This window comes from Lindgomyces ingoldianus, assembly GCF_010093535.1.
Source record: "Lindgomyces ingoldianus strain ATCC 200398 unplaced genomic scaffold BDR25scaffold_9, whole genome shotgun sequence".
NCBI classification, from domain to species: Eukaryota; Fungi; Ascomycota; class Dothideomycetes; order Pleosporales; family Lindgomycetaceae; genus Lindgomyces; species Lindgomyces ingoldianus.
In genome coordinates this window covers 728,267-755,500 of record NW_022985170.1, presented here as the reverse complement: position 1 = coordinate 755,500, position 27,234 = coordinate 728,267, and the positions used below count along the sequence as shown (strand labels likewise).

Here is a 27,234-nt window from a genome sequence, read left to right as displayed (position 1 = left end):
CAGTTCCTTGTCAGTGCGTCGTAATTTGGACCAAAACAAACACAAACATGCCACCTCCTAAACATTCACTCACTCTACACCTCTATACCCATCCACCATTATCGCAAGTGCATCCAATTCTGCGCGCATTCACTTTGCCAGCTTACAGCAATGGCCGAGCGCAGGAGTGTGCGGTCATCGAGCCGGCGCATGACACCCACACCGCAACCACCCTCGGCTGCTGCAACACCGCAAGCCGGTCGGGTGTCGCGCACGAGGGGAGCTCGAAGCGTAAGTCGCGATGTTGAGAATGCGGGGCTCACGGGTAGACCCACTCGTCGGACCAAACGTCAGGACAGCATAGCAAGCCAAAGTGAAAATGAGAAACGGCCCTCTCGGCAGTCAAAGAGGAAAGCTCACCAACAGCCTGTCGGAGGTGAGTGCTTAGTTTTGTCCCAATGCGCGTCGCTTCCAAGCTTACCACTTATTGTTCTTAGATCTTGCTCCTGTGGAAGAGGTCGACACCCAACTCGTCATTGAAGACAATCGGGAGACCCCCCCCCGCTCTGTAAAAGTAGATGCAGCTCTCCACCGCTCCCCTGGGGCTGTCTCTGAGATGTCAGGCACCACAGCTATCTCCTCCTTTTCCATGGTCGAGGCTGAAGATCTGGACGTTAAGGCTATCTTGCGCCGTCCACGAAGGCTCTACGAGTCTGCAAACGAGATGCTGGAACATCTGGTCCCAGACAATGGCCGCATCGATGAAGATAGAGAGCACTATATCGAAATCCAAAAGCCCGACTCCGATTACACTATTGTATTTAGAGACCTCAATTGCGATTTTAGCCATGACCTGTCTTTCTTCAAGTCAGAGCACCAAGACTATATCCGACCTCGTGCCGTCCATAGGGCATTGCTTGGTCCCGAGCGAGATCTCACGTCTCTAGAGTCTGGCCTCAATCCCGTGCTGCACAAAGCCAATCTCGTCGAGTTCACGAAAACGATCATCACATCTGATCGAAACAAAGAGTCAACCTGGAACGCGCTTCGAATGTTTGACAATACTTTCCCATCTCTGTTCCTCTTCTCGCTTGTGCCAAATGGCAAGCCTTGCAACGCCTATGCTGGGGAGAGTGCAATGCTCATGGAGACATTTGAAGTGGCTTTGGAGCTACGGACGCAACTTGCCATCCTTGTGCTTTACCGCTCAACGAATGATGATTCCTTCGATCCAGATGTTTCGCTCGATGAGGTATTTTTTCACCCTTCGCCAGAAGGCAGTCGAGGGATTGTCCGTGGATGGGATGTACCGGGCCTAGGTGGTAAAGAAACCCGCCTTGACAACCAACTGAGCAAAAAAGTCGCCATCCGCGTGAATGCAATTAGGGAATACTTTACAAAGGATACCCAATCTCTAGAACGAGGCGAAACCGTGGACTTTGACAACCTATTTGCATCCTTCTCCTGGGAAGCATGCATCCTTCAAGTTCTTCACTGGGTGCGCCTGCGAAACAGAGAACTCGACGCATCGATAAAAAAGAAGGGTGGTATTGATGGCATCGCAGAAGGAATCAAAGCGGAGGTTCAGCATCCTGATATCCGCGCCACATGGGCATCCAATATTTCGCCACGCAAAAAGCGGACTTCTTTTGGTCGGGAACGTAGGCGTAGCAATCGCAAGTTCGATCCGAATGCACAACTGGACAGCCAAGTAATGGACAAACTGTTGGCAAGAGAGAAAGGAATTGCCGCACAGTCACAAGCAGAATCTTCCCAACAGGCGCAACAGCCAACGGAGCAAGTGCAAGAAGCAGCGCAAAGCCATGAAGATGGGCAAGATGAGTGGCAGCCTGCCCCAATGGATGACCAGGAAGATCCTGAGGTAGCAGAAGAGAATCCGTCGGCATCAGCCCCTCCTCGTTCCACGGCCGATATCGTGAGCAAGTTCAAAGAAGCCCGGAAAATAGATAAGGAGAATCGAGGCGGATTCATTGCACGACAGCCCAGCGCTCGTCAGGTCGAGTTTGGGGATGGTTTTGATGAGACTCAGATACCCACTGCTTCTTCAAGTACAGGAAAGCAACCCCAGAAGACACACGGAAAACGACGTCGACCAATCATAAACCTTTCCTCTGACGAGGACGAAGACGCCTTTGAGACCAACCAGCGCGAGTCCCAAGCCAAGGAGAGGCGACAAAAAGCGCCTGTAAAGAAAGCCCGCTTCAATCCCGCTTCTTCAATGCCCCCAAGCCATCAACCTCCAGCTGGAATCACCGACGGGGACTATGTTCCCGAACAACAAGAAGAAAGCTTCTCAGAAGAGGACGCTCCAGAGATGATGGAAGAGATCCCGACTTCTAGCTATGCCGACTTTAAAAAGGCCGCTAGAATTAACACTGCTGCGATTGCTTTGAACAACACGCGTCAAGAGCCACGTAGAAGCCGCACTCCCTGGTCTGCGGATGCAGAAGAGGCCCTTCTGGAATACATGAAAATATTCCCGCAGAAATATTCTGATATTCTGACATTTGACAAATCGGATGCAGGATATAAACTCCTTGATGGTCGTACCCAGGTCAATCTCAAGGACAAGGTTAGAAACATGGCAATCACCATGATCAAGTAAGTTCTATTGAGTCCTCCATTGCTAGAGCGTTGCTAATTTGGATTAGGTCTGGAGTGGGCCTGAAACCTGGATTTCAGAGTGTGATACTTCCTTCCTCTAAGGTAGGAGAGAAGCTGTTAGACGAAGGGTTTAAGTGGTAGTTTTTTGAGGAAATGTTCTTGGCCTAGCGGATGCCTGTAGTCTTGGAACTGTTTCTGCCTTCGGCGCGGCTAATAGGCGTCAGGGGGGCGGGCCTATTGTTCTTAAGATTTTGATACCCCTATGAGTTAGTTAGGTATTTGATTCCATTGTCTATAACTACCTCTGCGGAGGTAGAAGTGCTCTAGAAGCATGTATCTCTTTCCGTGCACAGCATTACTATCTTAAGAACGTAAACCTTCCGAGGACACGACCGTCTTAAGAGCAACACCGTCTTTGGAACGTCACCTTGAGACAAGCTAGCGTAATGCTGAGAGTGCGTAGTCCTCTTGCATTGTATATCTTCTTACGTTAGACAACGAAGGTTTGCCAATGATCTTTCCACTCTACTTGTTGCTATCCTTTACAGACATGTGAATACTGTTGGCGGTAGATGAATCGCACGTGCGTATTCACTTGTTATGAGATGAGCTTTCGCGTTGAGATGATGAGACAGCCTACTTAATGAGCACGAACTTAGCGAGCTAGAAAAAGAAAGAATGTACAACCTTCACTACTTCCCGTGGGTAACCACTCTGAATCACCAATTAATAGAGGCGCTTGTTCGAGTTTGGCGCTCAGAATTGTCTTTATACCGGAGGAATAAAAATAAAAATAAATAAAAAGAGGGTTGGGGGTCCATTGCGAAACCTCAGGGTGCAACCGACTGCTCTTCTCCTGTCGAGAGATTTCTGTTTTACAATGTTTTGGTAAAGGGAGATTAGAGTTGGCGACGAGGTCGACGCTGGGGAGCAATTTAAGAATGGTGGTGCAAAGGTGGGTAAAGGTCAGAGTGATGATCATGGTGAAGGAGCGTAGGAATTTTACACTTTTTGTGGCGCAATCTGGCACACATAAGCGCTGGGAACGGAGAATAGGGAGCAGCCTTACTGGTATTTTCATGGGGAAATGGCGAGCGAAAAGCACGAGAAACAGGTTAGACCTATGTCAGTATTAACTGCCTGGTGTCAAGGCTTCCTAGCTACATAACCTCTTCTGTAATGCTACCAGCTCCCATCATTATCTACCCCCAAATGCAAACCCATAGGCAAACCACACTCGCACAAGGCATTCTCCGAGTCTCTGTCAATCTCCAAATCCTATCCCCACCTCCTCTTCCTCAACCCCTCTCACAGCCCTCCCTCTTAACCCTCCCAGCTTCTTCAGCCTATCCCGCACAGTCTCCCTCTCCCACTTCCTACTCAGCGCCTTATATAACTCATCTCTCGACACCGTAATCCCCACCAATTCCTTGGATCCCTTCTACCAGCGCCATCGGCCCGGTTTTCTTGCTCAAAATGACGGCGTCAATGTCGGGGATTCAGGAAAGGAGTTAGCTAAATATTAAGGGTGGATGGAAGTTGTTAAGTAAGAGATATGTAGTGCGGGCTGGGATAGGTTAGTGGCAGAAAGGGAGGGATAGAGAGGGGGCGGCCATTTGGGAAGATGGAGATCGACGATGGATGGTTGAGTCGAGCTGCAATTGAGGTCGGGTGTGTCAGCGCTATGGATGTGCCGTGAAGTGCATGAATGGGAAACTCCGATCATTGTAAGATCCCTCCCGTCCTGAAACCGGGTGTCTTTTATCTGTGCTAGCCTGGTTTCTGTGCTTGGAACGCTGCTCGAGTGCCCTTCATAGATCAGAAGGGTGCCGATGTTGGGAATCATAGCTCCGTTGCTGATATCTACATCTGTGCCTTTCTGCGGATTGAGACATCGTCATCGATTCTGAATGCGGATATGCCACCAGCTTGAGAAAAATGGCCGCTTTGGAGCTAGTGGCTATCATTGGCGTCACAGGGGTCTCCCATACTCGAAGTTGCTGTACGGGAGTGCGAGGTTTGGAAGAGTTTGGGTTGTTGAAGTCTGCGGATATGTTTTAGAAGGGGTTTAGTTTCAGATCCAATTGTGTTGGGGATGAGAGCGAGAGTGGCGTCCAAATCGAAGTCGAAAGAGTAGTGTAAGCGACAAAGCCAGTGTAAAGACACTGAGACAGCATGCATGATGGATTAATGAGGTACAGATACTTGGGTTGTGGATTAAAATACCTCTATTAGTGAGTGCAGTTGAAGGAAAGATGGCGAAGTCACTGTGGTAGCGAACGAATTCAATTTTATTGCCATGCCTTCACTCCCCGCCTAAAAAAAGTGAAGATCTCTGCCACATCCGTCCTTTCTATCGCGGAAACCGCTCGCACTAGTTATGGAATAATTAGGACCCGGACACAGCGGTTAGTCTCACGAGTGACGATAACTATGATGGCAGACGGAAGATTTGCAATGTTGGGACTAGATAAAAAACATTACGCTTGAGGTTCATGATCATAAACACCCTAGGAGGTAGCGAGCAAATTTTCCAAATTGCTGTCCTTATACAGACCTTGATATCACTTTGAGAATAGAGCAACAAAAAGCTGACAACCCACCTCTATTTCCCCTAGGAATTGCCAAAATTCTGGTATACAAGTGCAAGTGTTGTCTACGCGCAAGCCAAGGTCTCCAATTCCATTTTTAAATCCTAGGTTGTGTCAAAACTATTTCTTCTTCCCCAATTCCTGGGCTGCCTCTTTAAGAACGCGCCAACCGCCCCTAGATATCCCTCATGCCTGAGGAAATATGCTTGCTTCGTACCCTTGGACCAAAACCGAATGGCGTAAGACAGTGTGTTCATCGTCTGGGAGTGACCGCCGATGAAAGATCCACCAAAGTAAATATGCGCTAGATTATGCTTCTCTGCATGTAAATATGCAATCTGGCCGATGTTGTTCGATACTGCATAAAGCAGCGACCTCGAAATATCCTCGGGTCGGAACTGCTTTGCCGACTCATGGGGTATCTCAGAGGAGCCCTCGATGTGCTCTTCAGCGGCATGGTGCTTGTAATCACTGTTACAGCCGTCTTCGGCTTCCTGTTCCGCTGCTCGCTTCAGTTTGTAGACTTTCCCGAATGAGGAGGCAATGTGTGTGCTCTTGAGTCCGATCTTGTTGTAATCGGTGCCATAGATGTCACCGACTAGCAAGTCCACAGTGGAGTTATCTCCCTTTTCGGCGAGTTTCAGCATGTCATCGAAGTTACGGGCACCGGTGAGGAGGGAGAGTAAACCCCAGAGTGTGCCACCCCCGAGCGAGGTCCCGCCAATACGTTCGTACCGCCGTGGGCCGGAGACTTTAATCATGCTCACACCCGAGCCGATGTTTACGAGGAGATAGGGATATATTGACGGGGGTTGCGGGGGGAAGGGGATGAAGGACATTGGTTCTGCTTCACTGTAGGTAAAGACTTCCATGGGGATCTCAGTGATGAAGAAATCGAGGCCTGAACATCACTCTGGTCAGATGACTACATTCTAGAGAAGGAAGGTGCGGCTCACCAATGATGAGACACTCCATCTCGTCCTCCCGTATCACCTCCACACCCAGCGCCTCCCTAATGCGGTCATAGTACTTAAACGCGCCACCCCCCGTCGCCATGACACACAACTCTTCCGGCTTCGAGCCATTGAGCTGCTGGTGGTCGGCCTGCAGCTTGCGCATAAACTCAATGCATGTGTCTATCTTGTCTGTCTCGAACTTGAGGAAATTGAGGCGGCCGCCGATAGAGATCGCATTGGATTCGCGGGAGAAGTATACCAATTTGGCGAGGGAGCCTCCGATCTGTGCGTCAATTGACCGATTAGCGTGTGTTGAAGCTCCCGTCGAGGGTGTTGAGGGGCAGTCGCGTGCCCACCTCGACCCCACAAGGATGGCATGCACCACTTACATCAACAGCAATGTGGCTCACCACAGCCGTGTGGTTCGGAAGCCGAATGTCCCTCGGGTCATGTTCGTAGTCATCACTCTGGGGCGTTACCAGCTCGTCGTCCACAATAAACGCGCCCTGGACGTTAATCCGGACTGTGCCGGGATGTAGAATCGTCTCATGGATATCCGACTGCGACACCGCCGTTGGTCGCCTTGGCCTGCTCTCTGGCTCTTTCAAGTGGCCTTCCGCAGGATATCTGCCGGTTCCACCCGTTTCGGGGCCCGCGCGTGTGCTGTGAGGCGACATGGATGCGCTCCTGGGCCTTGGCTGCAGCCTCGCCCGCTTGCGTCGATGGATACTCGAGAGGCGCACGCGAGAATGCGGACTGAGGTGGAACTGGAGATGGGGATGATGGGCGAGCGATGGGGCTAACGAGGCTCCCGCTGACCGCTCCATTTGTCCGTTTTGACTGGCTCGAGCAACCGGGGAAACGTGATGAAGTTTTCGGCGAAGAATGAGGGCCAGAGACGGGGACAATGGCGTCGCTGAACGCGGGAGGCGCGGGGTGAGGCGGCCTTTATGGAGGTCATCGTCGCCGGATCTATGGGATCTACGAGACACAAGGTCTTTGTACGCGTCCGGACAGACTGGGAGCTGTTAAGCTCGGTAATGGTCGTGGTGGAGAGTGAGTGCTTCCACCTCGGAATTGTGGTTCCTGGGTTGGGTGTTCAGCCGATTGCTAGCAGCCAATAAATCACAAGAAGAGCGCGACTACTCCCGCCAAATACAGCATGTGATCACATGTAAGGGAACATGGCTGGCCAGAGCTGCAAGTAAAACCTCTTGCTGGGAAAAGGGAGGACATCAACAAGATGCAATTCCTGTCCCGAGTTTCCCCTCTTATGTTCCAAGTTAGGTGATATGATGCAGTACTTTAGAGTTAGCGTAACGTTCAAGGCGCCGTCATGCAAGTCACCTAACTTGTTCAGCCTTACGGGACATGGCAATCACGAATCTGCCTTCCACCCCAGCCTTCCTTAGATGCCTACGCACTCTCACCCTTCAATACTATCCCCACACTTCCTCTCTCTATTGACTACACTTAAAGCTACCAAAACCACAAAGAACAGAGGAGGACCCCTTCCATCCCAGTAATTGCTTTCGCTTCTTTTGAATGGATCAGGCACTTGGCGCCATTCGCGGCTTTACCCGCAGCCTTCCTAGCTTGAGCCTGCCTCATAACTCCGCGACAATCACCTCCAAGCCTCACAATTGATGACCCTATATCAATCAGCATCATTCGCAGCCTCAGATCCCATTAAAAGATGCGAATATTTCACTCCTCAGTCTTATCATTTAGTGGGCAGCTCTAAGAGCTCCATTAGAAAAGATCAAAAAATGGATGGAAAGTGGGACCAATAAAACATACCATCAGCTAGTTATAGATTTGTAATGTTCGATTGTTGTGAGGTCCTCGCGTCCAAGATGTACTGCGAGCTAACAGAATTGTAAATGACACCTAACGGAACACTAGCAACGGCAGCCAAAGCTCCGTGTGTGTTCAAGAGCAATGGAATGACTGATCTTCAGAACGTAATTGACAAACAAACCTCTGTCCATACATTGCTTCTCACGGCCTATAACAGGTATGTAGGGAAATTTCAAGTCCATGAATCTGGAGAATATTAACTTTTCGGAGTAAAAATCTTGTAGAACAGCAAAAACGTCTCAGGAAACCGAGTACCCGAAATTGTATGAATCGCGTTCGGAAGCATGACGCATCCCTGGTTGGTCTTAACGACTGCGCGCCCGTTCGTACAACCCACACTGAGAATAGTTCAAAACTGTCTACGTTGTTCGGTTATCACGACGAGCTCTTTACCTCCAGAAAATATAAAGGGATGGTTCGGAAGACTGTGAAACTGTCAATTCGATCGCGAAAGCGACAGTCTTCGGAAGGATTGGGGAGATTCAACACAGCAATTTCTAGCAACTCGGGAGGGTCGGTCTCCCTGATGTTCAACAAGATTGGCGATATCATTTTTTCAAGGCTGCGGAAAAGCAACAGTGCTGCAGAAAGGTTTCACTTCTGGCTGGTTCTAAGGGAACTTTAGAGTAGTAGAAGCTGCTGAAAACGTGATTAGGTATAGGGGAAACTTTGAAATTATATTTTCAAGTAGATCCAGTATACTTATCCTAGTACTATGTGAATAGATGATTAAATGGTGTGGCGCTGCACTATATTCGACAATCTCCTTTCTGCACTTCAGATCCTCATCGGTGTCCTCCAAGAGCAGGGTATCGACTTTTAGAAAGGCAAAAGCTTGATTAGTTAAATGCAGCCTTTATTATTTGGGAGATTCAACTACTGATTAATGAAGGCCTCTCCTGAGTTAATGTAGTCTACGGCCGGAATTACTCCCTGGACTATAGAGGCGCGTTAATAGATGTTGCCGTATCTGAAGCCTAATTACGGGGAGATCTAAGGATCTTCTCCTAGTTCTGGGTAAGATCAATTCTCTACAGATTCACTACCTAAACGTGATGAATACTGATGACGTTCGAATTGTATTGGGGAATATCTTTGACGGTCAGGTTCCGCTCTCTCAGAACTCACCTACCACCAAAATAGAATGACTCCGTTAGTAACATGTAAGTTTCCTTCGTTCCTACTATATTAAATAACGGCATTATACTAACTGTAGTGGTAGCGATTTTTCAGAGTTAGGTGTAGGTATGTAATTGGGATCACATCAAGCCTCCACAGCTGTTGCCTACCACTCGCTATATTAACAAGATCGATATCAGTCTTTCGCATCTACGATCTCTACACATGCGAAACTGTTTTCGCCCCTTCCCACGTCTAGCCGAATAGCTTAGGGAACTTTGCTCAACTACCCGCCTCTACCCAAGCCATCACCTCCGGTCTTCCTCACATACACATCAGCTTTGACATTGGTGCGACAGCGCCGAAGTTAGGGCAGCACTGTTCTCTGGGATAAGTGAGTATATTTAATGTCTTGGGGGGGCGGGGCAAATGCTAACACTCTGGGGTAACTGCAATGATCCTGTGTTACCTCAAATACTATCACGATGAACCGGAACAATGGACGACCAACCTTCAGCCAGGGACAACGTAAATCCGGCTCTACTAAGGATTTCGGAAGATTGACCCCGGAGAAAGCAATTCTCGGCACCTACGAAATTGCACCCAGCCAGAAATCCAATGGTCGCAGCCGACGCAGCGAAGGAAGAGGCATCAATAGCGGGGACCACGCCAGTCAAGTGCGCCGAGGTCAGCTTCAATCCTTGAAGCAAATCCTGCCAGCAGGAGCATTACATGGCTGGGGTAACGACGATGTTCCCTCAGAGCTGCGAAACGAACCCTGGAAATTCAATACCTTCGAGTTCCTGGAGAGCGATTGATTTTCTATGGACTTCAGCAATGGGTGTCGCGGGTTGATGTAGTGATCTTCAAGAAGTCAAGCTAGCTAGGCACATTGGAAAACTAAATCAAATGAATTGACACTGGGCTTAAGCGACTGGAGAACAACCTAGTACTAGGCAGAGCTTGGATTTGGATCGGTGTCGGGAAATAGTATTCACATACGACTCTTTGGAGTATAAACAGGAGTTAGAAAAAATGCCCGAAACATGATATGTCCGAACAAGGTGGGTGGTGGGTGTGCGTCCTCGATTCGGGGATAGAAGGGAAAGTGGAGATCCAGAAGGCTATTCAGAGGATGGATGAAAGGTTGCAATTTATTTTGCTTTTGGATGTGTATAAGAGTGACATAAGGGCTTATGGTCTTAAGTCTCACCAAATTTTATGAAACAATTTTCTTCTATCACATGAAATATCCCATATCTTTCACTATCTATCATGATAATCTGCGCTGGTCCCTGACTCCTTACTTCCTACTAGAAGAAATTACTAGGACTTCCATCGACTTCGGATTGGGTGATCTCTTATGGTTGAGAAGGAAATGGTGCAGAACCCTTTCGCGGTTATCCTGCCTACCTGCTTCATTGTGTCAAATCCTGTCTGTCGTATGAATGGCTGTTAGATCCTCGCCTTCCTACTCACATGGTTCCACATATACTCCACTCTACTCTATTGACAACTTCTATTATGGACGCTCTCAATATCTCTTGCATTCTACCCAACTACAAGTTCAACAATATGGCACCTAACAAACCATAGACAACTCAAGACTCTAAAAACAAGCACTAGAAAGCCTGCCCTCCACACCTATCCCCACCTTCTCCAACCCCTCTGGCCCCTCCTCCCACATCCTCGCAACTCAAATCCCTCATCCACAAACCCTAAGCTACAGGGAGTGTCAAGATAGTAACATCGGACTGCAACATTGAGGCTCTCGGCCCAGACGCTATGATTTAGCCAACAGATAGGATTATTGCGCTGATGCAGGTGGTGGTAGATTTGGATGGAGGTTGCGGAGAAGAAGACGGAGGTATTTAAGGAAAACGCGAGGATATAAATGGAAGGGAGACAGCCCTAGAGGCAGGTAGATGTGGTGGTGGGGAAGATGAGTATGATTGTAGGAACTGAGGAGGACGGAGAGGGGAAGATGAGATGGAGGAGGAGATTGATGATATGCCCGCTAGTTGTGGGCTGCAGCCAACCTTTGCATTGAGATGTGATGTGGTGTTTTTGGCGCAGGGGTCGTGTGTCCTTAGACATAATGGGGTTCAGAAAAGGGCTGACAGAAGTTCTGCAGTGTGGAAATTTAGCAATGTAGCCTAATGGGAGTTTGGGAATGCACACGATGTTGTCGCGAAGACTATCGAGGACATGGCTAGAATGGAGTTCTTTCGCTTGAAATCTAGGCACGGGACTATAAGGGCTATGGAGTTAGGAAGAGGTTTGTCGGTGGCCTTCATGAATCTTTTCCCGTTTTTGGTTTGTTGGGCGTGCGAACTATGGTTCGGAACGGCCGCACGAAAATCTAGGTCGTCCATCTATACTTCCTGTTACTTCAATGATACATATTCTCATTCTTAATATATTACATTAATGTTAAATCCATTATTGCAAAAGGAGTGACTCCGCACACACAGTGCAAAGCAATCCTTACCGTTCCGTTATTTAATTACAAATTCCCAAAGTTGTTTCCGTCTCTACTCTTTAACAGTACAACCACTGCACTCTTGGCACAAGAAGCTCGTCATCATGCTCCCTGCATCAATATTCTGCCCTGTGGCCACATCATCCCAGTGGTGGAGATTCGGCGCACCACTATCGGGCCAGATGAATGCATCGCCATGGGTCGTACATGAATCGGCAGTGCTGTTCCTCCGTTAGCCGCTAGTCACTTCGTTCTGGTCCCTATCTTCAAGAGCTCATAGGGGGGATAGGAAGTTCATGAGATGTGCGAGTAGCTTACTAAGTGATCCTGCAATAGGCTCCAGCATCAGGCCTGAAACTTCCTACGTTCTTGAAGTAGGGGGCCTCCAGCTTCTGGCAGGTGTAGAAGGGAGCGGATATAGTCTCACATGTCCCTGTATAGTCTTCACCAGTACAGATTAGGACATTGCCGGGGGTGCGAGATTCGACTTGGGTTGGAGCAGCGGAGTTCAGGGTGAGGAGGGAGAGAAAGGAAGCGAAGGCGAAGGTCTTCATTTTGGTAGTTGATTGAGGGAGTAGTGACTGCTAGTAGTTTGAGAAGCGAGTGTGTGCTTTAGTAGATGATTGAATCTTGATTGCTAGATGGGAAGATGTTGCTTGATGATGGGGATTAGAAGCGAGGATGGAGAGATTTATATGCATTGTAGTCTGTGACGTTTATAGCAGCGTGCCTAACAGTGGCTCAGATATCACGATCCACTATCGAGCTTACACCAGCACCATCCAACCCAGACAAAGGATCCCGAACTTCGCGCCCCGATGCGATGCTACTTCAAAGCATACGACGTGACAAGGTGCGTGCATTCATTGAATCCATTTGTTTCCGGTTCCGACTTGGGAGGCGATCAGCATCAGGTGTCATATGCACGCATTTTCGTTTAGCGGGATCGAAAACAGGAGCCAGTAAGAGCGAGAGTAAAGGCGAGCAGTGCTTGGGGAAAGAGGTGCCTCTGCTTGAGCTCACACATGAAACTTCTTCCATCATCTACTGTGCAGCGTTCTGGGTGATCGACTGGGTTGAGGCTAGCAATGTCATAACCATGGACGATTAGAATCGGAAAGTCGAGTTAATTCTCACCCGTCCTGGCCTAGTCTCTGTCTGTCTGCCTGCTAAGCCTTCAAACCCCTCCTCAACCAGGCCGGCCGGCATGATGCTGTTGCGATGGTGCTGAGCAGGTGAGGTGACATGCCAAAGCTTCGCTGCGCCACCCGATCCAATGGAGATCCACGTTCTCTAAAAATACACTTTGCCCCACAATACGCTAGACCATTTCCAGAAGACTAATTCACCAGTTCACTAATTAGGCTTTTTTTTTTTTTTTTTGAAAGATATAGAGAATCCGTAATGCTGAGTGAAGGATTGAATGCTCGTATTTGCGAGATTGAATCGTACGCTATTCCGAGATGTGATATCAATAATGAGGGATGGATGCATATATTGCATTTCAATACGGATTAACTAGACTGAAATCCTTTGCCATCAATTAGATGCGATTCTTGAGACTCATCCAAGGAGTGGTTTCTGAGATAGTGTTTCTAGTACTCCTGGTCTCCTCAAAACTCCCACAGTACTTTAAGATCAATTTCGTAAGGACATTATAAGCAAACAAACAACTAAAGGTAAGAAAGCTCGGCTATGAAAGGTGTGGTATGAGACAAGCAATGGACCAAAAGGAGCACATGAGAAACCAGACCCTTAAACGGAAATATTCACACATTGGAATTACAGACTCCAAACATCGTGGTTCAGTTGTCGTATCCCCACCCACCCTGGAGACCTCGCGACAGATTGTCGCCGCGAGAGATAGCGCTGGCTACCTGAAAGCCTTGCGTGAGGAGGCCAACAGCGTTATCGACACCTGTATGTCCAGTGCGGATGTTTCCGGGCATTGGAGGGTCTTCAGGACGTGCAATAACACCTGCAAGCTGTTGCTCAGAGGTTTCACCGTCGAATCGGTCCAGTGCCAATCGCCTAATACCAACATGCCATTTCTCAAACCATTGCTCCTCGCTTATCGTCGTGTATTTCTTGTTGCCGTATTCATCGGTCTTTGAGAAAGGCCATTCAGCTTTGACGATGGCGTAGCGTTTAGTGGCGAAGAAGAGGTATGGCCATGTGAAGATCCAAAGGAATGTGAGATAGAAGATCCAGCAGATCCACTTTTTCAACCTCCATTCGTTGATGCGGTTAGTGGTGTATATGTCGACGTTCTTGTCTTCGATCGGAAAGGATATTTTGATATGTCCACGATAGTTTGTGCTACGAATCAAGCCTTCAAGACGGCTTTTCAAAAAGGTCTCATCGAATCCCGTGATTTCGCGACGAAGACGGAAGATCCTCAGCATGGAAGGTGACGCGCAGTATCGATGACACCACTCCTTGAGCTCAGGCTTAGGAATACCAATTTCGAGGTCACGCTTGAAACCGGGAGCCCTCTTCTTCATGAAGGTGCCTCGATGTACCTTTTCTCCGTTCTCTACGGTTTGGAGGCTCATCGAACTTGTGTCACGCTCGTCAAAATTATTCCTCAGATATGATTGCATGCTCATGACAATCCTGAAATCTGTGACCTCCTTCGTCTCTTTTTTATCCCCTCGCCGGGTAGTCTCTTTGTGCGTTCCCATTATATACACAAACGGAATCGGAGCCTGCTGCGAGAAAGAGCGTATGCCTTCTTCCAGATACTCGGGGTCGGTATCATAGCGAGCATCCATCAACGTCTGTGTCTCGCATACTTGAACTTTGCCACCGGACATGACCAGAACATTGTTGTGATTCCTTCGGTTGGAAGGAGGCGGGATGTGTCTGAGGATAGGAGCAGCGGGGCTGCTCTCGCTGTCGGCATATGAAGGAGGCAGACCTGAGATTTCGGGCGCGTCGTCATAAGTGTAGTCTTCGGGTGTTGTATGCATTGATACAGCGTCCGGATCGTCCCGATAGCTCGCAGCAGGAGCGGGCACAGCGGTTCTTCCCATGGTGGGGCTGAGAGTCGAATGACAGTCAAAGATTGCGAGATTGGGTCGTGGAAAGCAGTAGAGGACACAAGAACGAAAGGGATGGCGGAATTTCGCCTTTTGTTTGAGAGAGAAGATGGATAAGGGGCTGGGACGGTCGGGATGAGGTTCAAACCGGTCCCGTTTGGGAGCTAGATCTAGGCAACTGCTGACCTCCCATCCCTGAAGGATCGAATACGAGAAGATAGCCTAATTATTTGCCAGCCCAGTGTAATGACTGGAAGAGATAAGGCAAAGCAGCAACAGACTGTTGTCTTATAGCGTGATAAGTAACAGTGCTGGTATCAGCGTCTTTGACAGGAAGGAGGGGCTGTGTGGCTGCAGTGAATATGGCCGCCAAGACGCTAAGTTTAAGCTTAATTCGCGGCCAAAAATAATTTCATCGAGCTTCACGCTCCATTGGCTTTCACCAACTTGGAGTAGCGTTGTCCCTTCGATCACAATATCTACCATTGAGGCCTGCACCGGATACCCTTCTGTCTCCGGAAACCCTGGCAGGTCTTTCCCTTCTCCTCCGCCTCCTATGTGCGCCACGAGCCCGCCAACTCCCGACGCGAAGTGCTTGGGATTTCTGTAGCGAACTCTCACGATCAATCCGAAGCTCACCTGGGATGGCGCTCGTACAAGTCGCAGCAGCAGCTAGAGCGCCTTTGCATTCAATGAACACAATCGAGGCACCTCCGAAAGCTGGCCAGACCATTAGCCATGGAGGAAAAGAATACACCACCATCAAGGAAGGCCTTGCTCACATCCTCGTACCCCACGGCATACCAACCTCGACTGACCCGAAAATGTCCAAGGAAGATACTGCGAGACAGCAAGTTTTCTACAATCCAATACAACAGTTCAATCGAGACCTGAGTGTCCTCGCGATCAAAACATTTGGGCAGGATTTCGTCGAGCGGAAACGACAGAAGCACGAACAGTCTACAATGAAAATGAAGAAAAGAAAAAAACGGGAGGAGAAAAAGAAGAACATTTGTCAGGGCGCGGTTGGCGATGGACATCTTGATGTATCTGAGCGGGCGGAATCACCCTCGAAGAAGAGGAGGGTTGAGGAGACCGGCGAAGTTAATACAATGGCAGATATTGCAGGCAATAGAGACCCTGAGGAGGTGGATATCGTTCTGGAGGCCCCTGCAGAGAATCCTAGTGTCGGTGATGCACCCCTACATACAGCAGGAGCGTCCGATCAGTCCAAGAACACCACGAATGGAACCGACTCGTACAAACCTCCGTTCAAGATTCTTGATGCACTTTCCGCCACCGGTCTTAGAGCGCTGCGTTACGCGAATGAGATCCCTTTCGCAACTTCTATCACGGCTAATGACTTGTCTAGCCGGGCTACTGACTCTATCAAGCTCAACGTGAAGCATAACAAGCTCGAAGATAGGATCACTGTAAACGCAGGGAATGCTATTGCTCACATGTATAGCTTTGTAGAGAAGCATGGCTATGATGTCATCGACCTTGATCCCTACGGCACGGCAGCTCCATTCATTGATGCTTCCATCCAAGCAATAAACGATGAAGGATTGCTCTGCGTGACTTGCACAGATTCAGCAATATTTGCATCGCATGGCTACCTGGAAAAGACATACTCCCAATACGGTGGTTTGCCGTTGAAAGGAGAGCCATGCCATGAAGGGGGACTTCGATTGATTCTGCATGCAATCGCTTCCTCGGCCGCTCGATATGGAATGGCTATTGAGCCCCTCCTCTCTCTTTCAATCGATTACTACATTCGAGTCTTTGTTCGTATACGGAAATCTCCCAACGACGTCAAGCTTCTAGCTGGCAAGACTATGCTTGTATATCACTGTCAAAGTGGATGCGGATCTTGGTCGACTCAGTTCCTTGCTCGTAACAAACCCAACACGACTAAGGATGGAAAACCATCGTATAAGCATGGATTTGCGCAAGGGCCGTCTGCAAATCAACTCTGCGAGCATTGTGGCATCAAGACCCATGTACGTCTTCATGCGTCTCCTTGTTCTTATGCTGCTAACAACCCTGTAGCTCTCTGGTCCCATGTACGGCGGTCCATTACATAATTCAGCATTCGTCGAGAGAATGCTAGCAGGGCTTCAAGATGTTGACCGGGAAACCTACGCAACGAAAGACCGTATGGAGGGTATGCTTCGTATCGCACTTGAGGAAATCACATTCGGCGTTCGGGACGTAAAAACTCAGATGCCAGATGCCCCTCGCCAATTACACCCATTCATTCCAAAAGCGGATCCTGCTGAGATTGACCATCATCCGTTCTTCTTCATTCCGAGTTCGGTTGCTAAGGTCATACATTGCCAAGCCCCGCCACTCGCTGCAATGCGTGGGGCTCTGCGTTCAGCTGGGTTCAGGGTCGCTATGAGTCACTGTAAGCCTGGATCCATCCGGACAGATGCTTCTTGGACAGATATCTGGCACATCATGCTGGAATGGGCCCGCCAAAGAGCTCCTCTCAAGAAACCATTAAAGAAGGAGATTCCTGGTTACAACATCATATCTAAATCCAGCGCCTATCAGATGGGGCTTGAGAAAGAGAAGGAAGAAGATTTCACAAGGAATGCTGCCGTGGAGGTTGTTGAGAGCTCTACAAGCGAATCGAATAAGGCAATTGGCAACGCAGAGAGTAACGACTCCAGCGTATCCAGAATAATAGAGGGATCCAGTGATGCTTCACCATCATACCTCAGTGCTAAGTATAAAGTCGTGTTCAACGATGAACTCGGCAAAGACCACGACAGGGGAAAGTATGTTCGATATCAACTCGCGCCGAGAGAGAACTGGGGGCCAATGTCTCGAGCTAAAATCACGCAGTGATTATAGGGAGGACTAGAGACGATAAAATCTAACAGAATCTGGCAAAATCTCCCCGATGCTTCCCAGACGTGCTCTTCAGACCAGCTGACAACTCCCTCTTGTGCAATTGAACGTTTATGTAATTTGGGTTTCCCCCTTCCTCCATCCACCAGCCCACGCGAATACCTACCTCATGAGTGATTCGCTGCTGACAATAAATATCCTTTTATTGGTGGATACAGAGAAAGACATTGCACAAGTCCTGTGGCAAGACTGCAACGCGAATGCATGCCATACTGCTGCTGTAGAACCAAAACCCCTCTAAAAAGACGTAAGTAATAAAAAAACTTCAGCCTTTCAAACCACATGACATAGCATCATCACCGTTGCTTCGGTCATGTAGTTGATTACGTCAATTACTGTGGATCTCAGCCCCATCTTCAGGACTTGGAACTCTTGAAGCAGCGCTGTAAGCCTGGAGCGGGCATGATTTATGAGCGGGGTGATGTATTGTGGACTGGGGTTAGAGGAGCTATATGATTTGTATAGTATTGTGGGACGCCAAAGCCCATGGTTGATTGGGTAACTCATCGTTGAGCACTCGAGCTTACAAGCACTCTCACACATCATCGCAGAATGTCCAGATAGCAAGCGACCAAGCATTCTTAATGGTGGCTAGGCTTATCTTAAAAGGAGTTAGTTTTCGCTCAGGACAGAAGTTCCTAGGTCCGGACCCGGGGGTGTATTTGTTTCCGTTTGTCTTACCATCTCCTCACACTTCATGACATCGAGAAGAAGCCGAATCTCTCAGCATGTAACGCAATCAGGTACAAAAAAGCTCCAGACTCCCGATTGCCAACCCCGACGGTTCCTAGCCTTGCATGGGGGAGACATGGATCTCAAATTTTCCGGAGGCGCTAGTGTCTCAATCTTCCCGAGATCCACCATGTCATCGCATCGTCACCTACTACATTCTAATGTAGACTCTCACAAAAACCCACACCCACAACTACGCGTCCTCACACCTTTCCAGGACCCCGGGACTTGAAAGCTCTTTTTGATTTAGATTTCATTCGCTCATCAAGCTCTACCGGTCAATTTAATTCGCGCTGTTTCCTCTAGCTCCGAGCTATTTCCTTCGATTGTGATGCTTGCTCACTTTTTGAGGCTGGGCTGCATATCCTCCCGCCTTCAGCATGTCATGAAGTCATGGCAATAGCTTTGGCAGACAAATTTTCAATGTCAATTTGTTGAGACGGTTTGCTTATGATCACCGTCAACTTGATGCGGTTAGCAATATCTGGGCTATCGTCAACCTGATATTGTTAGTTATATATGCCTGCGACATATAACAGCCCAGTTCTCCCAAGTAAAATGGATTGCCCTCAATAACTGGTAGTCGGACACTTCGTCAAGATGCTGACCAGAACTTTCTACTCTTCGACTTTGTTTTCTGCCCTGGCTGCGGCAGCCCCAACACCACAGGTACCTGGGTACACGAACGCGGATGCTTCCGGTCTTTCAAACCAGCTACCCACAGGTCCTGTAGCAACAGTCTTCGGTCCCGATTCTCAAGTTTCTGTAAGTATCACTGATGTATTCAGCGTCTCCAAACTGACTTTAAGGAGGCAATCGAGATTTCGGTAGCATCCGCTCCTCCTCGAAAGAGTAGTGATGTCACTGGCGTAACCAGCCACGGGCCCTTCTCAGGCACTCCGACGACTTCTGGCGCAGTAATGGCAAACGCCACTTTAGCACAGTCAATAGCACCATTACCTCCCAACCCAACTGCAACCTATTACAACGTTAATGGGACTCTGCTTAATCCTGCGCCAGCTCCGTACACGCCTGCTGGTATGTCTAATTCCCCTTTACCAATTCATCTCTCGATGCTTATACACACTAGGTGGTCTTGGTACCAATGGCACTGAGCCTCGATACATGGTTAACAGTGACTTTGATTTCGAATCTATTGCACTTGGCCTGTACCAAGAATGGATTGAACTCGATCTCTTCAACAATGGTCTCGCTATTTTCTCAGATGAGGACTTCCTTGCCGAAGGCCTTACCGCCGAGGATCGCACCTACATTGCGTTCATGGCCATCCAAGAAACCGGCCACGCAACTCTCCTTAGCAACATGCTTGGCGAAGCAGCGCCCGTCCAATGCACGTACAATTACCCCTACCGGACTGTCCGCGAGTTCATCGATTTCAACCAAAAGCTAACCCGCTGGGGGGAATCCGGAGTCTGGGGTTTCATTAACCACCTCGACGCCCGTGAGGTCGGACAAATGCTGTCACAATCCATCGCCACAGAAGCTCGCCAGCAAATGTCTTTCCGCCAAATGCTCGGCCTCCACCCCCAGCCCGTGTGGTTTGAGACCGGTATTCCGCAGTCTTGGGCTTGGACGTATCTCGCACCGTATATTAGCTCATGCCCAGAAAGCCAGACGAGACTCGCATGGCAGAATTTCCCCGTGCTGCACATAGTGAACCAGCCGAACCCAAACCGGCTTTCGCCAAACGATACGAAGCCGTATGAAGTTTCTGGAAACCGCACCGCGGATCCTAGCGACAGCCTCATCCCAAGCGACGAATCCTGCCTCAACCTAAACGTCACGGGCTACAACTGTGGACCAGGCATCACACGTAACCGTTCTGAACCTCTCTCCTTCCCCGGCAAGCAAGTAAACCTAACTTGGGACGCCCCGGGTCAGTATGTGGGCCCGAACAATTCCTACGTTACATCTACCTCGGCGGGTAGTCCGCAGTTCGTGGCTTGGGTCTCGCAACTCAACCTTACGTACACACCGTTGATAGTGACGGGCGTTAATGCAGGCTTCACGTATCAGCCAGCCAGTGCGGTGTATGAAGGAGATCCTGCGGTTAATGGGACAATGTTCGTGGCGTTGACGGACGCGGACTTGCTTTTGACGCCCTTTAATTTGAGTATGATAAATCCGCATGTTGTGGCTTTGGGGCTGTATCAAGCAGGTTAGGTTGAGGAAAAATTTCTAGAGCTAGGTTCAGCGGAGGCGATGGTGTAATGGAAAGTTAAGTTGGGGTATTTTTATAGGATTACGTATAATTGGCACAGTAAATCTATAACGATGCTCGGAGGTTGTTTGGGGGGAAGCGCAGTAAGGTGCTTTGATGCTATGTAAAGAAACATATGCGCAGGTTGATGTTACGATGGTTTGCAGTGTCGAACTGGTGAGGACTTCGAGCATCTTGGATTGTGGGCCATGTAATCAACTCGGTCGAGAGTCTTTGTTTCGGATAACTTTCCAAAAGATCGAAGAAACCCTTAACCCTCAAGTTCCTTGAGCCTGGGAACTCTTGAGCTATTAGATGCTTGTATTGAGGTTCTTGGGCAACTTCGAAGGCTTTATGGATCGGAAGGTTCTTAGGAATTGTGACAATTTTGCATATACAAATATTACGCTCATAGTGTCTCGTTATCTTAGCTATTTTATGAAGCATTGAATTTTCTTTCTTCCCTGTGGCAGAGATAGAACTCATGGCTACTTCCATTCCAGCAGCGCTGAGTGGTTGTGGCCGAGGTAGATGAGGGAGGATATTTCAAAAGTTTCTTGGTGATGAGTTGCGAGGGTCGCGTTTTCGGAGCTCATTGTAGATGGAATCGTTGTTGAGCAAGCAGCCGTTGAGACTGGAGCCGGGTTCGAGATGATGGGTGATGTCAGTTATGGTAGTGAAGTTGTGTCTCCAGAGGGAGCAGGTTATTGCTAAGCCTATGGCTGTTATAGTACAGATGCTGTTTCCTAAGTGAACCTTGATCGAACCAAAATGCTTACTCCCAGCCTCAAATCTCACACGACAGGAAACATTAGAAAGCAATGCACAGTTTTCAAATTATTCTCATTCTAAAATATTTTGAACCCCCCTTGATAGCTCCCACACCAGTGCCTTTTCAAATGGTTGTTTACGTCTATATGCCGTCGCACCTTTTTGACGTCTTGGAACACGAGTAGCAGGCCTCAAATTCAAACCAAGGCACCAATGATCGAAGTCACCCTTATGCTCAAACTGTCTCGTAAGCCTAATGTCCAACGACATTCGTGTGTTGACAGACGGCGTGGTAGTTGACGAAGGTGCATGTGCAGATCTTAAATTCGGCCATATCTGTGGGGAAGGGTTCGGTGTTGAGATTGGCAAGGGAATTGCAAGGGGCTGGCCGAGTGCTTGGGTTGATAAATGGAAAGGGGATTGGGATTTGTAGACATTGTCAATGATAGACCACTTATCAAATCTAATGGCAGAGTGAAATCAACAAACAGATTGTAATGGTGATAAGTTATTTTGTAGTAATATATAGGCTAAGTTAGATAAGGGTAGATAAGGGTAGCAGATCCCAGAATCAAGAGCTGCACTGTAAAACGCGCTAAAGTGTAATCTGCCAATCGGTTACTGTTGGGACTTCTAAAGCAAAACGAAACGAAAAATGTATGAGGATACGGAGAAGAGGAGAATAAAATCTGTGTTGTTAGTGTGGGGTGTGGATCCCGGATGAATTCGCGAAGTCACTAGACTAGGGGAATTGTTGCCGCAAACAATCCGGGCTGACAGGTCCCGACTGGGAGGGCATATATCTACGTAACTACATTAGTAGGCCGTGATACTGTGAATTGGGATTTTGAGCTCGATTGTATCTAATATCCCAGCGGGGTTTCCGTATTTCCCTAGCCCCCGGTAATATGCCGACTATACTAGCGCTTGATCCAATATAATACATCCAAGAAAAGTTCAAGATGACACCAAAACATATGAAATGCGTAGCACAGATACAGAACACGCTACATTATGAACTAGGACTGGCGTCGGCCACAGTTCCGCTCTCACTCGTATCCTTCTTTGCTTCCTCATTCTTCTTTGCTGCGGCCATCTGCCAGGCTGGAATCGCAGCCCGTCCATTGGTCATCCGGCTATATGGTGTAGAAGTCTGTGGCCTCTCTGGCGCTGGGGTCGAAGATGTAGCTGCGTTGCTACTCCCTTGGCCATCGGCTGCGCTTGCTCCATTCGGTTGCTCGCCTGGGGTTGCAGCTGGCGTGGGCTGAGGTAAAGGAGCAGGTGTCGAAGCCGTTGGTGCTGACGGACTACTGACGTTTGGTGTCGAATTCGAAGTCTGTCCCATTCCGTAGTAGCTTTGGGTCGTCGTGGGAGGGCGCGCTGTGCCGGCACCCATTCTGTTACCAACGAGCGTCTTCAGGCTCTTCAGCTCGGTGGACAGCTCTTTCAGTCGGGTATCGGTTATCTCCTTCTGTGCATCTAGTGCTTTAGGAATCAGATCTCTTAGCCCCCGCACATCATCCTCAATCCGCCTGTTATCCTCTCCTTGCCGCTTGGATGACTCCTTCAAGCCTGCCAAAACACTTTCCATTTCTCCAAGCGCTACGTCGAGTCTGCTTGTTCTTGCCTCCTCAGATGCTTTCAGTGCGGTAGTGTCGGTATTTAATTGGTCGAGCAGATCGAATGCGCGCTTGAATGATTCATCGATGGATGCTTTGTCCTGTTCAAGCTGAGGTGGTGTGGGTGGGGATATCAGGGGAAGGATGTAGCGCTTTGCGGTGAAATACAACCCGTAGCTTACACCTCCCATGACTGTTGCCATAATGAAATAGTCACGCCAGTCGCGCTTTGGTGGCCTGTGGCTGTCAGTTTCCGGTTTTCTTCTCGAGATATCGCGCCTTCATTACTCTGGGGGTGGCGGTTGCTGCCAATATCCTGGCGGATAGGCCCCATACGCTGGAGGCGGTGGAGGCTGTCGGTATGCATAGCTGGACGGTGTTGAAGCCTGTGGTGTTTGGGAGGAAGAGTGGCTAGGATCCTCGGCGGCGCGTGCTAATGAGAGGTCGATCTCCTCTTGTGTGAGGTTCTTCGACTGAAGAAAGGCAATGCGCTTCTCAAGGGGCGCACTCGCAACCGAAGGATCTTGGAGGACTACGAATTCGGTCAGATTCTAGAGTTAGCTTAGACGTGAACCTGCCCGACATACAAGAGACCTGGACCGAATCAGTACCTTGATTAATGAAGGCAATATCTGCACTTACAGCCGACACAATGAGGTCCTCGCGGACCATGTTTACTACCGAGTCCTCACTCTGAGGATCATAAATAGGAGCGCAAAGTTGTTGTGCCCGCGAAGCCTGGGGTTGTTGCGCAGGCCGCCCTATGGTTGTAGCTGGCGCCGAAATGCTGGAGGCCGGGAATGCCTCGGCTCTGGGAATATCACGTGCTTCATGAGACACGACTAGCGCCGAGGCGCTAAATGGCATCACTTCACACATAGTTACACGCCATCAAGCGGAGATAATATCTATCATCACGTATCAATTCTGCGTGGGTACTTTTAATACCTCGTGAGAATACGTGACCTAGAGCTTATACAACCCACATGAGTGACGAGGGCTAAATGAGAGCTTTCTTTCAAGTCTTAATGAGCTGCCAGTGTCGTGGATCACTGGACGATAGTCTTATTTCAACCCTCTACTTCTCCATCTTAGCGAATTCTATTGTTGCTCCCTGCCCTTCTCTTCGTTTTCCTCTTCTCAGCATGTGCGTGTAGAGGTGTTCCATCATGTTCGTCCCAGTACAGCAGTACAGGCATATCCATTACGGAGCCAGGCCCAGTAAAACTCTCGCAGGCACGTCTGTACTGCATCTATTTAAATATGCAAAGGTGTGACATGACGACACGGGTTGTCTTCAACGTCTTTCAATTCACAATCTCTCAACACACGTAGTTTCTAGGTCATTCCAGGCGGTCACAGCCACTCTCTTCACCGCTTAACAGCTTCGTCCTAGCAACGCCTTGCCAGACCAGCTCGTTTCATGAGCCCCGCATGGAGGCGCCGGTGAAAGAGTGAGTCCCCAGGTAAACACAAAAAGAGCGCTAGTGCTCAGTGGCGACTTCCATTTGCGATACATTTGACTTCACCTCGGCCCTCCTCCCCTCCTCCAACCTCTTCCTTCACCCTCCGCCCTCTACCTTCTACAACTTCGTTTCTCCTAGCAAGCGCCTCAAAGGGCTACGCAGACGGATAGCTTATCACCTCCCAATGGCGACCACACTTTCCGGCTACAGCAAGAATAGCAGGAAGGACACTCCAAGTACTCGCGAATTAGAAGCTGCGGGCCACCGCGTTCTTCTTATTGGCGAGACAAGCCCTGGAGTCAGGCGCATCGAGATGATCTCGTCAGAGATCACCAACCTGGATCGCGTCTTTCTCTTCATTGGAGTTTTCATCCTCGCATTCGCCTACTCCTTGGATGGATCTCTCCGCGTCATCACTTATCAGGTTTGTGCCCTCATATCTAGCATAGCAAGAATAAGCTGACAAAGCGGTAGCCGGAAGCGACCGCCGCCTTTGGTGAACACTCTTATTTGGCTGCCATCAACACGGTTGTAGCCGTCGTTGGTGCTGCCGCTCAGGTGCGTTTCCCGCTAATCTTCTTCTGCCAACCTGCTCATAAAGTCTAGCCTGCGTGTGCAAAAGTCTCTGACATCATTGGTCGCCTTGAGCTCGTCCTAGTTTCAGTTGTTCTCTATGTCCTCGGTACGATCATTCAGGGTACGGCACACTGTGTCCAAGTGTACGGCATCGGCGCAATCCTGTACAACGTAAGCCTCGGTGACCCTCTCCACACTGTTCAGGACAGTGACTAATGATGAAAGCTGGGATACATTGCCATCGTACTGCTCGTTGAAGTCATCGTTGCAGACGTTACTTCACTTCGATCACGTGTTTTCTTCGCCTACGTCCCTGCTCTACCGTTCCTAGTAAGCCTTATCCAACTAATCGCTCTACAACATACTAACCCGCCTAGCTCAATGCGTTTCTGAGCGGAAATGTTGCCATGGCGGTCTTGGACGTTACGACCTGGCGATGGGGAATCGGCATGTGGGCCATCGTCTACCCCGGTATTCACTACAATGTCTGTTTATAGTCATGATCACTAACAGTCGCAGTTTGTGCATTGCCACTCGTTCTAGCTCTATTCGTCGCCCAACACCGCGCAAAGAAACGAGCTAATCTGGTGGACCACCCTTCCCCATTCCAGCTACTCCGTTATCGTAACCTTAGCTTTGCGCTCTTCTGGCAACTGGATGTTGCAGGAATGGTCTTTCTGGTGGCCGCTTTGACGCTTACGCTTACCCCTCTCACCCTTGCTGAAGGCGACTCTAAAAAATGGGCCAGCACGGCTACAGTCCTCCCTCTTGTCCTCGGCGTGTTGTTCATTCCAACATTCGTTTTCTGGGAACGAGTTGCCCCGCATCCGATGATTCCATTCAAGGGAAGTTAAACCCAACAGTACATTAACACAAGCTTACTGCGTTATACAGCTTTTGAGGGACAGCTCTGTTTGGGGAGCGCTCGGCATCGCCGTAACGTTCAACATGGCGTTCAATTGTCAGGCCGATTTCCTCTACACAGTATTGCGCGTTAGCTTTGACCAAACAGATTTGTCCGCCACCCGCATTGCAAATCTCTACAGCTTCGCTTCGGTCATCACTGGGCCCTTTGTTGGTCTCGCGGTCTACAAAGTTCGCCATCTCAAACCCTTCGTCATGGCTGGGACCTTCCTCTACTTCGGCGCCTTCATCCTTCTAATCGTATACCGCGGTGGCAATGAGAACAGGACTGTGAATGGCGTCATCGGCGCGCAACTCCTTCTTGGAGTCGCGGGAGGTTTATTTCCGTATCCAACATTGGCGTCGATCCAAGCTGCGACGAACCATAATCACTTGGCCATCATTACTGGTCTATACCTCGCCATGTACCGGATCGGCGGTGCGCTTGGTAATTGCATCTCTGGTACAATATGGACGAACGTCTTGTACAACGCTCTCCAAGGACATATCGAGAGTGAAGTAGACGCCCAGTCTGCTTACGCTTCACCCTTGAGTTTCATCCATGACCATAACATGTCACATCCGGCCCGCCAGGGCATGGTCGTAGCATACAAGAATATGCAACGAATTCTCTGCATCGTGGGCCTCATCATCTGTGTCCCGCTGGTTGGATTTACCTACGTTCTTAAGAACCCGAGACTCGGCCAGGAGCAGAGCCTTCCAACCGCTGAAGTCGACGAGTCTCACACTAACATTCCCGAGAACAATGGCCTTGGACACACTATCGACGGACATTCAGCATACGAGCTTCGTTCACTGCACAGTGATTCGAACACGCTTCGCAGCCACTCTAACATTGGGCACAGCCAATCTGACATAGTGCGAAGCGAGGATGATACCCGCCCAATTTCTAGAAGCACGAAATACGGCTATGCGTAAACAGCACGCTGTATCTCACTTCAAGGTACGTGGTTTTACATCACATTTTCCCAACTTGCCAGTTTGCCTACCCGCCTTCCCCTGTCTTTGTGCTGTCACTTTTCGAGAGACGGATGGTGGAATACGAAATGGTGGATCTTTTCAGAGGTGCTGGATTTTAAGGTTAGGGAACAAGGATAATGGGGTTTGTACTTTAACCAGGTAACTGGTTAGTTGCTGTTTCTTCAGGGCAACCAATAAAACCAGTCTATATTATTTTATTTGTGCATGCAGTGACAATGGCTCGCTATGAGGAGCTCTTTAATCTTGCAGATAGCGCTGTTTGAGATACTAAAGTTTTAGATTTTATTCCCGCAACCAGAATTCTGTGATGCCGCGGTACCGTGATCATTTAAGACACATCATAGGGTGAGAATAGCAAGAAAGAAATTTATT

General features: G+C 49.0%; 11 protein-coding genes across 11 annotated transcripts; 6 read left to right on the top strand and 5 right to left on the bottom strand.

Annotated features, from left to right (window-relative positions):
• Positions 1-63: 63 nt before the first annotated feature.
• BDR25DRAFT_282717 (uncharacterized protein) lies at positions 64-2,782 on the top strand. Its single transcript, XM_033687991.1, has 3 exons — positions 64-415; positions 477-2,601; positions 2,652-2,782. The coding sequence occupies exons 1-3, from the start codon at positions 151-153 to the stop codon at positions 2,743-2,745; spliced, it is 2,484 nt and encodes an 827-aa protein (XP_033550135.1). The 5' UTR covers positions 64-150; the 3' UTR covers positions 2,746-2,782.
• Positions 2,783-5,299: 2,517 nt separating this feature from the next.
• BDR25DRAFT_218874 (pantothenate kinase 4) lies at positions 5,300-6,828 on the bottom strand (the record flags this gene model as incomplete). The annotated part of the gene is made up of 3 exons (XM_033684946.1): positions 5,300-6,096; positions 6,152-6,434; positions 6,541-6,828. 3 exons carry the CDS (start codon positions 6,826-6,828, stop codon positions 5,300-5,302), a joined length of 1,368 nt encoding a protein of 455 aa, XP_033550134.1.
• Positions 6,829-7,570: 742 nt separating this feature from the next.
• BDR25DRAFT_392498 (uncharacterized protein) lies at positions 7,571-9,538 on the top strand (the record flags this gene model as incomplete). The annotated part of the gene is made up of 12 exons (XM_033698206.1): positions 7,571-7,931; positions 7,993-8,009; positions 8,057-8,168; positions 8,204-8,589; positions 8,667-8,707; positions 8,793-8,820; positions 8,925-8,961; positions 8,988-9,117; positions 9,155-9,174; positions 9,257-9,365; positions 9,390-9,496; positions 9,526-9,538. Exons 1-12 carry the CDS (start codon positions 7,798-7,800, stop codon positions 9,536-9,538), a joined length of 1,134 nt encoding a protein of 377 aa, XP_033550133.1. The 5' UTR covers positions 7,571-7,797.
• A 77-nt stretch (positions 9,539-9,615) lies between these two features.
• On the top strand, positions 9,616-10,726 carry BDR25DRAFT_352716 (uncharacterized protein; the record flags this gene model as incomplete). The annotated part of the gene is made up of 7 exons (XM_033695051.1): positions 9,616-9,929; positions 9,991-10,003; positions 10,062-10,109; positions 10,161-10,194; positions 10,231-10,276; positions 10,338-10,483; positions 10,518-10,726. The coding sequence occupies 7 exons, from the start codon at positions 9,616-9,618 to the stop codon at positions 10,724-10,726; spliced, it is 810 nt and encodes a 269-aa protein (XP_033550132.1).
• Positions 10,727-10,774: 48 nt separating this feature from the next.
• On the bottom strand, positions 10,775-11,505 carry BDR25DRAFT_352715 (uncharacterized protein; the record flags this gene model as incomplete). Its single annotated transcript, XM_033695050.1, has 4 exons — positions 10,775-10,825; positions 10,886-11,041; positions 11,093-11,342; positions 11,378-11,505. 4 exons carry the CDS (start codon positions 11,503-11,505, stop codon positions 10,775-10,777), a joined length of 585 nt encoding a protein of 194 aa, XP_033550131.1.
• A 16-nt stretch (positions 11,506-11,521) lies between these two features.
• On the bottom strand, positions 11,522-12,278 carry BDR25DRAFT_302244 (uncharacterized protein). The gene is made up of 2 exons (XM_033689755.1): positions 11,931-12,278; positions 11,522-11,833 (listed from the first exon to the last, which is right to left on the bottom strand). The coding sequence occupies exons 1-2, from the start codon at positions 12,164-12,166 to the stop codon at positions 11,665-11,667; spliced, it is 405 nt and encodes a 134-aa protein (XP_033550130.1). The 5' UTR covers positions 12,167-12,278; the 3' UTR covers positions 11,522-11,664.
• An 816-nt stretch (positions 12,279-13,094) lies between these two features.
• On the bottom strand, positions 13,095-14,778 carry BDR25DRAFT_302243 (uncharacterized protein). The gene has a single exon (XM_033689754.1). The coding sequence runs from the start codon at positions 14,645-14,647 to the stop codon at positions 13,418-13,420; it is 1,230 nt and encodes a 409-aa protein (XP_033550129.1). The 5' UTR covers positions 14,648-14,778; the 3' UTR covers positions 13,095-13,417.
• A 567-nt stretch (positions 14,779-15,345) lies between these two features.
• On the top strand, positions 15,346-17,509 carry BDR25DRAFT_323862 (TRM-domain-containing protein; the record flags this gene model as incomplete). The annotated part of the gene is made up of 2 exons (XM_033692123.1): positions 15,346-16,656; positions 16,706-17,509. The coding sequence occupies 2 exons, from the start codon at positions 15,346-15,348 to the stop codon at positions 17,507-17,509; spliced, it is 2,115 nt and encodes a 704-aa protein (XP_033550128.1).
• A 1,395-nt stretch (positions 17,510-18,904) lies between these two features.
• On the top strand, positions 18,905-20,488 carry BDR25DRAFT_387447 (uncharacterized protein; the record flags this gene model as incomplete). Its single annotated transcript, XM_033698059.1, has 3 exons — positions 18,905-19,069; positions 19,117-19,342; positions 19,395-20,488. 3 exons carry the CDS (start codon positions 18,905-18,907, stop codon positions 20,486-20,488), a joined length of 1,485 nt encoding a protein of 494 aa, XP_033550127.1.
• A 1,660-nt stretch (positions 20,489-22,148) lies between these two features.
• Positions 22,149-23,671, bottom strand: BDR25DRAFT_302241 (uncharacterized protein). Its single transcript, XM_033689753.1, has 4 exons — positions 23,558-23,671; positions 23,503-23,509; positions 23,204-23,447; positions 22,149-23,152 (listed from the first exon to the last, which is right to left on the bottom strand). The coding sequence occupies exons 1-4, from the start codon at positions 23,585-23,587 to the stop codon at positions 22,309-22,311; spliced, it is 1,125 nt and encodes a 374-aa protein (XP_033550126.1). The 5' UTR covers positions 23,588-23,671; the 3' UTR covers positions 22,149-22,308.
• An 894-nt stretch (positions 23,672-24,565) lies between these two features.
• On the top strand, positions 24,566-26,974 carry BDR25DRAFT_387440 (siderophore iron transporter 1; the record flags this gene model as incomplete). The annotated part of the gene is made up of 7 exons (XM_033698058.1): positions 24,566-24,805; positions 24,856-24,939; positions 24,988-25,128; positions 25,183-25,287; positions 25,335-25,428; positions 25,477-25,806; positions 25,835-26,974. The coding sequence occupies 7 exons, from the start codon at positions 24,566-24,568 to the stop codon at positions 26,797-26,799; spliced, it is 1,959 nt and encodes a 652-aa protein (XP_033550125.1). The 3' UTR covers positions 26,800-26,974.
• Positions 26,975-27,234: the final 260 nt, after the last annotated feature.